This window comes from Plasmodium gaboni, chromosome 11 (genome assembly GCF_001602025.1).
Source record: "Plasmodium gaboni strain SY75 chromosome 11, whole genome shotgun sequence".
NCBI lineage: Eukaryota > Apicomplexa > Aconoidasida > Haemosporida > Plasmodiidae > Plasmodium > Plasmodium gaboni.
This window is the reverse complement of record NC_031491.1, coordinates 218997-236190: the sequence shown is the minus strand read 5'-3', so window position 1 is coordinate 236190 and position 17194 is coordinate 218997. Positions and strand designations below refer to the sequence as shown.

General features: G+C 19.6%; 4 protein-coding genes across 4 annotated transcripts; 1 reads left to right on the top strand and 3 right to left on the bottom strand.

Annotated features, from left to right (window-relative positions):
- Positions 1 to 278: 278 nt before the first annotated feature.
- On the bottom strand, positions 279 to 773 carry PGSY75_1108200 (D-tyrosyl-tRNA(Tyr) deacylase; the record flags this gene model as incomplete). The annotated part of the gene is made up of 1 exon (XM_018786208.1): positions 279 to 773. One exon carries the CDS (start codon positions 771 to 773, stop codon positions 279 to 281), a length of 495 nt encoding a protein of 164 aa, XP_018641003.1.
- A 975-nt stretch (positions 774 to 1748) lies between these two features.
- On the bottom strand, positions 1749 to 5448 carry PGSY75_1108100 (hypothetical protein; the record flags this gene model as incomplete). Its single annotated transcript, XM_018786207.1, has 3 exons — positions 1749 to 1850; positions 2005 to 2032; positions 2162 to 5448. 3 exons carry the CDS (start codon positions 5446 to 5448, stop codon positions 1749 to 1751), a joined length of 3417 nt encoding a protein of 1138 aa, XP_018641002.1.
- Positions 5449 to 7181: 1733 nt separating this feature from the next.
- PGSY75_1108000 (putative IWS1-like protein) lies at positions 7182 to 8876 on the bottom strand (the record flags this gene model as incomplete). Its single annotated transcript, XM_018786206.1, has 1 exon — positions 7182 to 8876. One exon carries the CDS (start codon positions 8874 to 8876, stop codon positions 7182 to 7184), a length of 1695 nt encoding a protein of 564 aa, XP_018641001.1.
- A 2529-nt stretch (positions 8877 to 11405) lies between these two features.
- On the top strand, positions 11406 to 16928 carry PGSY75_1107900 (mechanosensitive ion channel protein; the record flags this gene model as incomplete). The annotated part of the gene is made up of 1 exon (XM_018786205.1): positions 11406 to 16928. One exon carries the CDS (start codon positions 11406 to 11408, stop codon positions 16926 to 16928), a length of 5523 nt encoding a protein of 1840 aa, XP_018641000.1.
- Positions 16929 to 17194: the final 266 nt, after the last annotated feature.

Sequence of the window (17194 nt, the reverse complement as noted above, 5' to 3'; positions counted from 1 at the left end):
AAAAAAAAAAAAAAAAAAAAAAAAAAAAAAAAAAAATTAGGTATTATAAGTTAATATAAGAGGATAATATATTTTTTAACATTTTAAAAATATACATAAAAAATATATATATAAATATATATATTTATATATATATATATTTATTTATTTATTTATTTATATATTTATGTCGGTTTATCAGTTTCATGTTTAAACATATATGCTTCATTTTATTTTATGTGAATAATTAATATTAATTGATGAATAAAAAAAAAAAAAAAATTATGCACTTGTATCATTTATTTATTTAGGTTTATATCATGACTATCAATATATATAGTTACAGGACCATCATTTGTTACATCGATATTCATATAATTTCCAAATTTTCCTATTTTAATTTTATCATGATTATATTGCTTTTTAAATTCGTCTATAATTTTATTATAAAAAATTAGAGCTTCATTTGGTTCTTTTGCTAAATGGAAATCTGGTTTATTTCCTTTTTTTGTATTTCCAAATAAAGTAAATTGTGAGACAATTAAAAGTTCATAATTTAAATCTTTAACACTTCTATCCCATGTTTTGTTATCATTATTCCATAGACGTAAGTTTAAGCATTTTCTAATTATATATAAAGCATCTTCCCATGTATCATTTTTATGAATACCTAAAAAACATATTAATCCATTCTTTATTTCGCTAAAAATTTCTAATTCTTTTTCATTTTCTCCTACATTTTCTTTTCTTACACTTAATATAGCTCCTTTAACTCTTTGTATTACAGCACGCATTCTACTAGATATTTTATTTTTTTTGTTTATAATAAATATGTGTAACTACAAAAATATGAGATATAATATATATAGATCAAGTTGGAATTAAAAAAATAAAAGATTAAAAGGAATATATTAAAAATATGAATATATTTAACGAGTATATATATAAAAATATATATATATATATATATATTACATTTATGTTGCTATATTGACAGAATGTCCTTTTTAATATATTTCTTTTTTTTATACAAGAAAGATATTTATTTTGCATATGCTTCATATTAAATACGTATACATTAAATCTTATTTTATTCTAAGCGTTGTTGTAATTGATAGATAAAAAAAAAAATATATAGATAAATAAAAATATATATATATATATATATATATATATATATATATATATATATATATATATATGTATATTTATTTATAATAATTAAAACTTATTAAAAAAAGAATCAAAAATTATCATATTAGATAAAAATATTGAACAAAAAATTGTTTTCTTTATATTTACATATATATATATTTATCCTTTTAATTATAAATATAAAATCTAAATGAAACAATAAAAAAAGAAAAAAAAAAAAAATTATAAAAATAATAAATCATTAAATATCAAAATATATATTCAATTAAAACATATATATATTGATTTATATTGTAAAATATAAATGATTATTCTAAAGTTTACCATTCCAATATTTCACATTTTATATTTTTTTATTTCTTTTTGGCATAAAATATAAAAACAACAAAACAAAATATATCAGTGGTTGTTTTTTATATACATATATAAAATATTATTCTGAAAAATATTGCTACAAAATTTTTAATTATTTTAAAATAAAAAAAAAATAAAATAAAATAATAATAATAATAATTAATTAATTAATATAAAAATATAGTTATATGTGCTGTAAAAAATTATAAATATATTTTATTTTATATATATCGATCTGTATTCTTAATAATCCTTGATGTTTATTCGTTGTTTTTTTCTCTTACTACAGAAATACTTCTTTCTTTCTTCCTGTCCTTTTTTTTGGTTTTATTATAAATATATTTTTGTTCCTTATTTTTATCCTGGAAAAAAAAATATAAAATGAAATAAAATAAAAATAAAAGAGTATAAATATGAACATGCTTATTTATTATATATATATATATATATATATATATATATAATATGCTCTTATTTATTATAATATATATATTTTTTTTTTTTTTTTTTCTTTACGCCTTCGTGCTTCAAAGGTATGCTCGTTCTATAAAATGAAAAAATATAATAAATAAATACAAAAAGAAAATACCATTATAATATATACATTATTATTTATATTTTTATTGACATATATGTTTATATATACATTTATATGATATTTTATTGCATTTACCTTTTTAATCTTATTTTTTTCTGTGGAATATTATATATTTGTATATCTCTAAGAAATTGAGGAAAGGGAGATGGCGTTACTTGAATATTTGTTTTTTTGTCACCTTTTGTGTAATGATATGGATCAGTTGTATTTTCCTTATTATTTAAATATTTAAAATAATAATAATCATCATGTAGATTTTCATTTCTTATAAAATTTCTTTGATCTTGATTTTCATATATTGTTTTTTTTTTTATTAGTATTTTTTGTAATTTTTTTTGATATTCTTCTTCATTTATTTTAAGTATATTTTTTGAACCTTCCTCGTTATCATTTATATCTTTATAAATATGACGATTATATATTTTATGCTCATCGTTAATATTATTATTATTATTATTATTATCAGCATCACTTTGGATGTCATAACTTTCTTTTATGATATTGCATTCGTCTTCTTCCTTGACATTATTAAGTTTACATATGTCATTATTTATAATTTCTTTATAATCATTACCATCTTTCGAATTTATATTATTCATAAAGTTAATTTTAGATGAGTGTTTGTGTTCCTCTTCTTTGTCATCATCATTATAATTATTATCACTCATATTGTCATCATTATGATAGCTCATATTGTCATCATTGTGAGAGCTCATGTTGTCATCATTATGATTGCTCACATTATCATCTTTATGATCACTCACATTATCATCTTTATGATTGCTCACATTATCATCTTTATGATCACTCACATTATCATCTTTATGATCACTCACATTATCGTCATTATTATAACTCACACTATCATCTTTATGATCACCCATATTGTCATTTTTGGTTTCCTTTATATATTCATACCTAATATTTATGCCTCTATTGTTCATATAATAAGCTTCCTCATCACTTATGCCTGGATCATTTGTGTCATCATCATTTGTATCTACATCAATTGTATCTCTTTGATTTTTTAAGCTTTCCATATGATCATGTTTATCATACATATCACACTCATTCGTATTCTTATTGTCATCATATTTATTAGCCATATTATTTATATTTATATTTATATTTTTATTATATTTATTATCTCCTTGTGTATGTATGAGTTCATCATTTGTTATAACTCTTTTTATATCATTTGTCAAATTGCATGAAAAATAAATATCTGAAAATTCATCCTTTATTGATTGAATACCTTTTTGATTTTCTTCATTTGCTAACAAATTATATTTCTCCTTATATATATTTTTCTTGTTGTTATTATAAAAGGAGGTATCATCATTTGTATGATTTTTAAAGCAATCTTCATCATGAAGATAATAAAATTCGTTGTAATTTTTTTTTTTTTTTTTTGGAATATTAATATTTTTATGTGTTGTAAATGATTTATTATAATAAACGTAATCTAAGTTATAATATACACAATTATTTTGATCTATAGTTTTGTTGAAGCGACGATAGTTATGATTTAGATCTTCATATTGAATTACATCTTGGATAGGATTTGAAATAACATCTGGGTTATCATCTTGAAGTCTACTTTCAATTAGAACTTCATCATCATTATTATTATATGTATTATTATATTGATTTTTATATGTATTGTTATATATATTATTATATGTATTATTATATGTGTTGTTTATATTTATATTAATATTAATATTATCTTTGTTTTCATTTGGATAGGAAGAAAAGAATATATCGCTGTGTATTTCTCTTTTTGTTTTTTGTTTATTTTTTAAAGAATCTTCCTCAGATGATTGTGAAGTTAAAACAGAAGATTTAAAATGACATACATTTTCATAATGATCATAAATATCTTTATAATTATCACTTTGAGATTTATTTTTGTGTTTGTTATTATTATATAACAAATAATTAATATGTTTATTTTCATCCACTTGATATAAAGTTTTTTTTGTTTGTTCTTCTTCATTTTTTTCATTACATATATTCTTATAATTCTTTTCAAAACATTTCTGATCATTATTAAAGGAGTTATAACTTATATCATCTTTATCACTATATATGTTAGTTCTTTCTTCAAGTGTATAATATTTGGTTTTAAAACATTTATCTTCTTTATAAGTTGATAAAGAATTTGTGTGTTGCATGGCTGTATATATATTCTGGTCTCTTTTTTTTTCACTTATATCATTTTGTTCATGTGATTTATTTTGCACACATATATTACTCTCATTTTCCATTTTATTTTTATTTTTTCTTTCATTTGTTCCCTTTTTTTGTTGAAGTTTAAGACATGAAAGGTAGAATTCTATCTCTTCTGAAGTATTACTTTTATTTCCTTTTTCTTTTTGAGACAATAAATTATATTTATCATAGCCGTTATTCTTAACGAATTCATCAATATCATTATAAGAATAAGTATTTTTTTTATGTAATTTATTTAGATGAGATACAATAAATTCCAAGGGAGGAATAAAAAAATATGAAGAATAATTTACATTAGATTTGTTATCACATATATTTTGATTATACATATCATTTTGTATCTTTTCATTTTTATTATTTATATATTTTTCATCATAAATATTTTCTTCATTTAACATACAATTATCTAAAGAATTTAAATTTTGTGTGTTTTTTTTTTTTTTTTTTTTTTTTATATCATCATAGGTGTTAAATATTGTCTTTATATTATTAAACGCTTTATGACATATAGTTCCGCAAATATCAATAATTAAATCTTCCATATCAGAATAATTGGAATTATTTAAATGATAATCTTTATTACTTTCTATAAAACATAATAAATCATTATAAATATATTTTAAAAATAAAATGTATTCCTCATCATCATTATTTAAAATAATATCATCATCAATATTATTATTATTATGCACATTATAAAATGAGCATACTTCCTCGTCATTTTCTTCAATTAATTTGGAATAATCATTATCAAACAAATAATTTTTATTATTTTCATATATATTACAGTTATTATTATATATACTTATGTCACATAAATTATTTGCATTAATCATATTATTAGTATAATTAATATCATTTGAAGTATCATTTATATTTCTATCCCTATTAATCACGTTATTATCATTATTAATATTATTATTATTTATATCTTTAGATATATTACTCATATCCTCTATCTCATTTTTATTATTACTTATATCATCATCATTGTTCGAATCTTTTCCTCCTTTAAATATATTAAAAAGAATAAAGTTTTTCTTTAAAATATTCTGATAAAGAAAATGTTTCAGAGCTTGGTCTTTAACGCCACTTTTTTTGTTGCATATATCTTCCTCTGGGTTCATTTTTAGGTGGCACACCGTTTTAAAAATAATGTAACATGTATCAATAAAAGGTAAAAAATAAAATGAACATTAAAAGGAATTCACATATATATATATATATATATATAAATATATGTATATATACTATGTATCTATCTATGTAAACAAGAATGAATGAACTATATATATTTATATTTTTAAGAACATCCTATATATATATATATATATATATATATAAAGTTAAAACTTATCATATATCACCAACTGTATTAAATTACTTGTAATTAATATATCCATTATTTAATTATTTTTTCCTATTTTTTATTTATCAATATTATCATAACGAAAAAAAAAAAATATATATATCATCCAGGATATCCCTTCCTTTTATATAATATTATATAAATAAAAAAGTTGACAAGTTAAGAAAAACTTTTTTTTTTTTATTTATTACAGAAATAAATGGAAAAAATAACATTTATATTTATTTTTGTTCTTCTGATTGTCTACTTCTTAAACGATCTATTTGTTTGTCTTTTTTTCGTTCTTTCTTTCCCTATATCTTATATCTTATTATTTTTAATTTTTATTTTATTTTTATTTTATTTTTTTTTTTCTTGGTAAAGACTAATATATATGCACCAATTTGCACATCCTTTTTATTTCTCTTCTTATGATATTAAAGAAAAATGTCTACAATATATATTATTAAACTTCTAGACTTTTATTCTAAAATAATATTATTTACAATTTTTTACAATTCAAAGGGAAGATGATAAAATATTGAAAAATATTTTACAAAGAGTTACAAATATATATATATATATATATATATATATATTAATATATTTATATTCATACATATTTATTGATTCTATATATATAGAAATGATGTTGTACGACGTTATTTTAATTTGTTGCCATGTGTGTGTATTATTTTTTAAATATTATAAAATGTATTAACACAATGGATATGGTCAGTGTTGAAATGTGATTATATTTTAAATGAATCTTATTTTTTTTAAATGAAATATATATAAATATATATATATATATATTTTTAATGATTTATTCTTTTACTTATACATTTATCTTGGAAAAAATTATAAATATATATATTTTATTCTTTGGGAAATATAGTTTACATTAAATAACGCACACAAAAAAAAAAAAAAAAATTAAATTAAAATAAAATAAATAAAATGAATAAACATTTGTCATAATATTATATAATAAAAAATATATATATATAAATAAATATATATATATATATATATATATATGTACATAACATTTTATCTTTTATGTTGTCGTTTTTTTAATATGGTCATTTTTCTTTATCTCGCGAATATATTTTATTGCAATATAAAAAAAGGACATAAAAATGGAATTATACACATATGTAAAAAAATTTAAGGGTATATACACATATATATATATATATATATATATATATATATATATATATAAATGTATATATTTGTATTATTTATTTTACGTAATTGTTTTATTAACATGTGGAGTACACTTGGGAATATATTTAATACTCGCTAGCGCGAATATAACTTTAACAATACATATATATTATTTTTTCACACGTAAAAATTAAAAAAAAAAAAAAAAATAAATAAAATAAAAAAAATACAATTGTGTATATATAATACACAGTTAATATATATTATATATATATGTTTTTTTTTTTTTTTTTTTTTTTTTTTTTTTCCCTTAGTATTAGAATAAAAAAATAGATCCTTTTAAGGTGCAACAGCTACTCCCTTTCCTTCAATCGAAACCTTTTGCATTTTTTTACATCTTTTCAATAATTTCATATTATCTGTTAACCTCTTAATTTTACTTTTTGGGATAATTTTTTTACTAGTACTAGGTATAGAAGAGGGAACATTAATTAGAAAAGAGCATTCACTATTATATGGAATAGTTGCATGTCTTTTCATTTCATTTTGTTCTTCTTCCTTTTCTATAGATATTGAATCAGGTATTAATGTTTTTGCCTTTTCAAGAACTTTTTTATGATATTCAGGATTTTCAGATATCCTTTTTTGTCTTTCTTTTAAATATTGTTTATAGTTTGTATTAATTCCTATAATTGGACCCATCCAATTTTGCATTATATTTTTTATGAGTTTTTTATTTTCTTCTGTTTCATGTTTATGTGAGTGTAAATAAGTCATTATTTTACCTAGCTGACTTCCTCTTAATGATTTAATAGTAATTGGTAATTGCTGAATTACTTTCAATAAATTTGTTCTTATAGTAAAATTGGGTAATGTGTTTTTGGATGTTGGCATCAACCATAAGGCTAATACATGATATATATTTAATTTCATAAAGAATGGTTTCCATTTCGGTTTTGTTAATATTTTACAAACATTATCTATAATTTCTAATTTAGCTGTTGCTGGCTTTTTTTCTTTCATATTTTGTATATCTTGTTCATGCATTAATATCATCTGATTCAATATATTCTCACAATAATTTAATCCATCATCTTCTGAAATCTTATGAACTCTTTTTCTTTTAGATTTTAAATTTTCTAATATTTCATCAAAATGAGATTTTTTTTTCTTTTCTGATATATTAGATGTATTTCCAAAATCGTTCATATAATTATCTTCGTCTTCATCATCATCACCTAAACCTAATTTATCAAAATTTATATTCTTTGATTTTTTATTTTCGTTAGTCATTTTATCTATATTTATATTATTTTCATCATCATAATCTTCATCTTCTTCTTTTTCATCTTCATCACCTTCTTCTGCAATGGTATCAATAAATTCGCTTTTTTTTTTTTTTTTTTTTTTTTTTTTAATATATTTTTTTTTTTTTTTTTTTTTTTTTTTTTTTGTTTTCTTCTTAATATCACTGTGATCGCTCATACTATTATCATAGCTGCTATCACTATTATTATTATCATCATCATCACCATCACTAATATTATTATCATTATTGTTATCATTATTACTATTATTCTTTTTATTATCGTCATTATAATTACTATCATCACTATGAATCTTATCTTTATCATCATTTTCTATTATTGACTTTATACTTTTTTTTTTTTTGTGTTTATCTTTTTCTTCCTTTTCTTTTTTTCTTTTCTTCTTATGTCTCTCCTCATCCTCTTCAACCAAATCATCATTACCAAAAAGAAACGCACCCTCTTCATCATCTCCTTGAACATTTTCTTTCTCAATAGCATCACCCTCGTCTTCATTTTCATCATCGATAATCCTTTGAAGTTTTCTTTTCTTCTTATCCTTTCCATCTTTCTTTATTTCTTTATTTTTCTTTACATTTAATACTTTAATCATTTTCATTTTTTTCTTAAAGTTCTCGACATCGTTTCCGTCAGATGCATTTTCGTCGTTGAATAAACCCGAGTTCTCTAACGACTCGTGGGCATTTTTATTTGAATCGCTACTCATTATATATATATATATATATATATATTTATTTATATAATTTTTAAATATGTATTTCATTATAATTAAAAATATATATATATTAAATAGAGCAAATATATAAGTAAATAAATATATATATATATTATAACTGTCTGATATATTATTTATTTTTATTTTTTTTTTCTTCTTTAATTTTCTATCAAACCATATGAACAAGTCATAATTTTTTTTTATATATTTTTATATGGCTGTTTAATTACAGAAAGAAAAAACATATAAAGAAATTGTAACATAAAAAAAAAAAAAAAAATACATATATTATATATATATATATGTATATATTATAAATATGGAACTATAAATCAAATTATATTACAAATATGATTAATGTTAATAATAAAATATATTCGTTTATTAATTTACAAAATAAAACACCTGAAAATTATATATTTGTAGTTTCTTATATAAATATATAATATATATATATATATAATAATATATTTTTAAATATAACTTATGATGTTTTAATATATATTAATATATTTGTTTGTTTAAAAATTTAATTATATAATTTGAAAGATATATTTTTTTTCCATTTATGTAAATTTTTTTTTTTTTTTTTTTATTTGTTTTTCTTTTTAATGTTTGATTAATATGTATAATTGTTAGTAATATTTAATCAAAGGAGAAAAGGATAAAATAAGGTATATGTTTTATGATTATTTGAAATAAGAGGGAATTTGTCAATCATTTAAAGTATTGTTCTACATATATATATGTATATATATATATATATATATATATATATATATATATATTATAATGTTCTTTTTATAAAATTTTATATTTAATTTTATGCAAAAAAAAAAAAAAAAAAAAAACTGGAATGTGTAATTTTGTTTTTACTTTGTATTATATAATTATATATAGACTGTATATTTTATTACATGTGTAATTTTGTTTTTACTTTGTATTATATAATTATATATAGACTGTATATTTTATTACTTCCCAATTTAAATGAATAAAATAGTGTTGCTAATAATTATGTACAAAATGTGTTCTCCTTTTATCTAATTTTATATATTAAATGTATATTATAAATTTGTATTCATTATGATTAAAGAATAAGAAATGAGTTTATGTTCATATTTATTTTAATAAAAGGAAAAAAAAAAAAAAAAAAGAGGTTAAAAATATGAATTACATATTAACATAAGCTTATTGGTCTTAGCATATTCTTTTAAAATAGTGTTGTGAAAATGTGTTAAAAGGAAAAATCTCACTTTGTCATTCATTTAGTTTAAACTATATATTTTTTTTTTTTTTTTTTTTTTGATTCATGTTAAATATGTAAAAAAAAGAAAAAAAAAAAATGATTTAGGTTGGTAATAAAAATTAAATCAAACGTGAATATTTTATTTTTATTTTCTTGAATATATGTAGAAAAATAATTTAAATATATATTTTAATAATTATACGAATTGATAAGATAAAATTTATTTGTAATGGATTTACAACATTTATTAAAATTGTCATAATATGGGTAAATAAAATAAATAGACATAATATAAAAATATACAATATATGTATATATGTTTTGTTATATAATTTCTTGTAATATTGTACAACTATGCAGCATATATATATATATATATATATATAATATTTATTTGTTGTCCTGTTTATATTTTATTTTTTTCTTGTTATTCATGTTTCATTTCTACAATATGACCTTATAAAAATTATATATATATATATATATATATATATATATATATATATATTAACTGTTAAATTGGTTCATCAAGTCTTTAATTTCTTTTATGGAAAAAGAATTGTCTATTATATACTTTTGTTTTAGGAGATAGGATTGTTTTTTTTTTTTTTAATACTCATATATACATGAAAAAAAAAATATGTATAGGATAAAATTTATAACAATTTAAATATTATATATATTTTTTTATTGTAATACTATGGGCAAAAAAAAAAAAAAAAAATGTGTGAAAGAAAGTAATAGTTATTTGTATAAATGTGTTTTGTAATGCTATTAAATTTATGTGATTTTTGTTATATATATATATATATATATTTATTTATTTATATGATTTATTAAATTTTTTGAGAAGGATAAAATAAAATGAAAATTGCCATTTCCTGCTTTAATTATCATGTACAATACATTTTGTCTATGCTTTTTTTATTTCTTTGTAACTTTTGATATTTTATAAAAGTCATAAAAAGGGCTTAAAATCATTTGACTAGAGACAAAGGCGTTGAGCGCAATAGAAAGGAATAAGAAGTATATAATAATAATATAAATAAATAGTAGAAAAATCAAAAAAAAAAAAAAAAAATAAAATAAGGAGAAAAATATATATATATGTATATATTTCAATATATATATATATATATATTAATCCTTGTGTGGTTTTTTTTTTTTTTTTTTTTTATAACATATATTTAACAAAGAGACAATTTCTTTTTTTTTTTTTTTTTTTTTTTTTATAAATATATTTGAGAACGTGCTTTAATTTATAAAATAAAATGAATGAAGATAAGGATGAGAACTTAAAAACTTTTTCAAGGTGTAAATATCCTCAATCGTTGATGATAGATATGTCTAGATCTTATATGACTAAACAGGATAGAATAAATGCATTAAATTTATATATTGAGAAATCTTCTTATAACCCTCAATTGTTACAAGATGATGAAGAAGAAGATGATGAAGGTGAGAGTGAGACCATTGGAGATATTATTCTTCGTATATTATCAATAGTATTTCCTGATATATCTCCTGGTTTATGGTTTTTTATTCATTTTATAATGAATTTAGTAGTTATGTGTGTAAGTTTAAGTTCATTATCGGAGCCTAATATCCATGATTCTATATCAGAACCTAAATATAATAGTAAATTTATATATGGAAGTATGTATTGTAGTTTTTTAATATTAGGTATAAATATAGGTTCTTTTACAATATTAATGTCATTGCATGCAATAGTTCAGAAATTTATATTAGAAAAATTATTACAACCTAGTGCTTTATGTGCAGCTTTTTATAATACGGTTGATCCTGAATTAGTTTATTTATTTTGGTCTTCTATACAAATAATATATTGGAGAACAAATATAATATTAAAATCTGAATCGAATGAAAATAATAATAGTTATTATATATTAAGAATATTTGGTTATAAGGATGATGAAACACCTTTTATGTTTTTAAAAAACATTCATTGGTTGATTACATTTCCTATATTATTATATATAGTTTTTGCTGTAAGATTATTATTTTTGTCTATTATATCTTTTATTTTTGAATTGGGTTTTTTAATGAATGCTCATGATTTGTTAGGTAAATATTTAAGAAAGTATGGTGTATTACGAAAATTTAATATTGAATGGTTTATGTTTGTAGCTGATAAACAAGAAAATATAAGAACATTATTTGGATATGAACTGTATCAAGATGAACGTATCATGAAACAAATTGAAACTGATGATATTAGTAGGAAGTATATACAAAACACAGCTGAATTATTATTATTTAAAAACTTACCTCGTAATTGTACTTGTTGTAAAATAACAATAAATAGAAATAAAAAAAATACTATGAAATTATTATTACCACCTGTTTTTGAAGCAAAGAATATTATAAAATCAGAAAGTTCTTCTCTAAAAAATTGGCTAGCTTGTCATTATGTTGTTAATACACCACCATTATTGTTTTTATTAAATAATAGTATAGCCCTAACAAATAAAAATTCCATAAGAAATGCAAGTGATATATTTTTTAGACAAATTATTATGTCCTTGAAAATATATTATCAAGAAAAAAATGATACTTATGCATTTACCACAACGCCCATACATAACAACAACATCAATAATATTAATAATATTAATAATAATAATATTAATAATAATAATAATAATAATAATATGTCTATGGATGGTCTAATACAAAGTAGTAATATTCTCAATATTAATACAAATGAAAAAAATTCATTTCTTTTAAAACACAAAAAAACATATCCTTCTAAAACAAATATAAAAAATAAACTAATTCAACACGACAAATTCAAAAAAAAAAAAAAAAAATTTTATACTAATAATTCATCTGATGATGATAATGATGATAAGCAAAAAAAAATTAATCTAGAAAATATTTTTCATGATGTAGATACATATGATGCAAAAGGGGATGGGTCGAAGGATGACAATTTAATCGATCAGAATAAAGAATCAAATAATATAATATATGAAAACAAAATACAAAACATAGATTCTATTAAGTTAAATGAAGATGTGAAAAAAAATAAAAAAAGAGATCCATCAAAAAATAAATCCAAGCAAACAGCTAAAGTAAAAAAAAAAAATATAACAAGTGAACATATAAACGTAAACCATATAGGACAGGCGTCCCAAAAAATGAAGGAAAATGATAAAAATATTGAACAACCAAATGAACAAAAAAATAAAAAAAAAAATAATAATAATAATAATAAAAAAGATAAAATGAATAATATAGAAACGGATCACACAGTTAATTATAATGCAAACAATATAAAACTAACTAATAATTACATGGAAAATATTTTACATAATAATAAAGAAGAAAACGGTAATACAATTAAAAAGGAATATATAACAAATGATATATGTGAGACTACTATGAATATAATAGAAGATGATGAATTAAATGAAAAAAAAAAAAAAAATTATGATATTATATCTACAATAAATGAAAATATAGTGAACGGTTTGGACAAAAAAATAAAAAATATAAATATATATCCAAATGAAATATCTAATGTGGATAATCATATACATAATATAAATGATGATAAAGATATAAAAGATGGGTCTCATTTTTATGATATGACAAATTCAAATATGAATAATGCAAAGTTTAATATATTAATAACACCTTCATTGTCAACTATACAAGATAAAAAAGATATTAATGAAACATGTGAAAAGGAATATAAACCCAATAAAATGAACCACAACAATAATAATAATAATAATAATGATAATAATAATAGTAATATTATTTGTGGGGATGAAATAAACCAGACATTACAATATATTTTCAAAGAGAATCATAAAGATGAATTTAGGAACGAACTAGAAAATTATAATAGCATTTCAGTTGATGTAAAAGATTTTAATATTGATGATGTTTTGAAAAAAAAATATACAAATGAATCTATTCATCAAATGGAAATAAAAAGATTTGAACAGGATGAAGATAAATGTATAGACATAGAAAAAAATAATGAGATAATACAAAATGGTAAGAACGAAATATGGCATAGTAATAATAGTAATAGTAATAATAATAATAATAGTAATATAGAATATGATCATTTACAACATATTGATTATAAAAAACACAAATTACAGTTCAATGATATTCCTTTATTGGGAGGTTTTTTTTTTAAAAGAAAGGAAGAATGCATAGATCCTAATATTTCAAACATTAATAATAATAAACACTCATGTAATGAAGATGATGTGAACAATAATGAAAATGTAGAATATCATATTCCATTTTATAAAAAAAAGAAAGAAAAAAATAGCAGGAAATTAAAATCGAGTGGGAAGGAAAAACATACATATGAAATTAATAAATGTAGTAAGAATATAAAAAATAAATGGTCTTTAAATAAGAATAATACATATTATTATCATTCACATTTAATTAACGAAGAACTGAATATATTAGAAAGAAGTGATGCTATAAATATAAAAAAATATGGAGAATATAATAAGGATAGTTTTAAATTTTGTAAGAATATGTTTAGATGTTTATTTTGTAGAAGATATAAAAAAGAAGAAAGATTAAATAAGATTCGGAAGGATATTTCTTTAGATTTAGAGGATCCTTTTATAATGAATGTAAAAAGTCCTATACAATTAACATTAAGTGGTAATGAATATATAACAAAAGATATGATAGAAGTATTTTTAAAACCTGAAGAAACAGAAGAATTTATGAAAGAATTTGATTTATCTGGACATGGAAAAATTGATATAATTATGTTTAGAAATGCAATAAAAAGAGCTATATCATGTAGAAAAAAATTTATAAAAAGTTTAAAAGGTCAAGAGAGTATTTTAAAATTAGTAAGAAGACTAATGTCTATATTATTATCATTTCTAGCTTCAGTTGTTTTATTATTTATGTTTGGAGTATCTGCAGATACAATTATAGTAACAGGAGCAGCATTTATAACAGCAATAACTGTTATTTTAAGTTATATGTATACAAATTTTATAACATCTGTAATATTTATAGCATTTTCAAATCCATACAATATAGGAGATAGAATAAGATTAGATGGTGGTGAGGCTATGTATATAAAAAAAATAAAAACATATACAACTGAATTTGAAACAACAACTGGAAAAATAGTAATATATGAAAATTCAAAATTAAGTAATGTTAAAATATATAATGAAAGTAGATCAAAAAATGCATACATAGATATATCATTTAAGGTTGATATTAATACACCATTAGTTGCACTTAAAGAATTAAGAAAAAGTTTACAATATTTAGTAGATAGTAGACCAAGTGATTTTTGTAAGACTAAAAATTTATATTTTGGATATTCTTTACAACCAGGACATTTTTATGAAATAAGTTTTTGGATTAAATGTGTTGAAGGCTGGGGTAATTGGAGAAAAGTTTTTGAATTAAGAACAGATATATATGATTTTATTATATTACAATTACGCATTCTAAGTATATCTTATAGATTACCTACTCAAAAAATTGGATTTACAGCTCCTCTTAATATAGCAGATGGTTACAATAATAATAATAATAATATCAATCCTACTAATATACAATCTAATTATAATATGAATCGTAATATAAACCATAATATGAATACACAACAAGCTAAGATTAATTATCCACCTCATGGAAATAATAATTATCCTACTCATCATCTTAGATATAATAGAAATAAACCTCTACAATATAATAGCCCCACAAAAGAAGCAAGAAATAACTTATTTATAGAAACAGCAAAACATAAAAGAGAATTTGACAATACCTCTCTTCAATTTGATAAGGAACATGATGAAGATTCACCTCATATGATGAATATTAAAAATGTTGATATGACGGATGAATATTTAAGAAAAAATAACGTCAGATTGTTATATAATGGTTATGAAAGTGTAAAAAGTTGTAATGGTAATAATATGGACATATCTAAAGAAAATAGAAAAGGATACAATAGTGAATACAACAGGGAACACAACAGAGAATACAACAGTGGGTATATGTATGAATCGTATCTACAAAAAAATAACGATTATAATAACAATAATGATTATAATAATCATAATGATTGTAATGATTATGATGATCATAATGATTATTTTATGCATAGTAAAAAATTGAAAGGAAAACATGATTTTACTACAAATATAAATCCAAATAACAATAAGGAAAACATTTTGATGAATACATTTCAAAATAAAATCGAGTCCATACGCTCAAAAAATAATTACCTTGATGTATATTGTGATAAAACATTAAATGAAGACCATAAGGTGTATAATAATATACCTTATATTAACAATAATGAATATATATACAATAATAATAATTATAGGACTAACAATATATTATATGACTATAAAAACATGAAATTAAAAAATTCTGATAATTCTTATTTGTATGACAATGAAAAGATAATTCAATGTAATTATTTACAAAATATTTCAAATGTCGATGTAGCTAATCATATAAATAATAATCATATTAATAATATGAAGATTAAAACATTTGATCATTTTAATCCTACACACACTTATAATGATGATATATATACACCACACAAAAATAAAGGTGCACAAAATATATTTGAAAATATGTATGAATTAAAAAATATATGTAACAATAATTGTGATGATAAAAATTATTTCTCATATGACAGTTCTTCTGGATATGATAGTTATGAATGTGTTAAACATTTTACATATCTCCATGATAAAAAGAATAACGTTTTATTAAAAAGAAGAAAGATGAAAATGGCATAATGTAAATGAATAAATAAATAAATATATAAAAATATATATATATATATATATATATATATATATCTTTTATTTTATTATTATTTCTTTTTAATGGATCATTTTAAATTTATTTTAATTTATTTGTATAACCTGTCCTACGTTTAAATCTTTATTTTAATATTCATTATTATTTATTCGTTCATTGTTAAAACATAAAGGGGAAATATATATATATATATATATATATATATATATATATTTATGTCTGACCTATTTATTTATTTTCT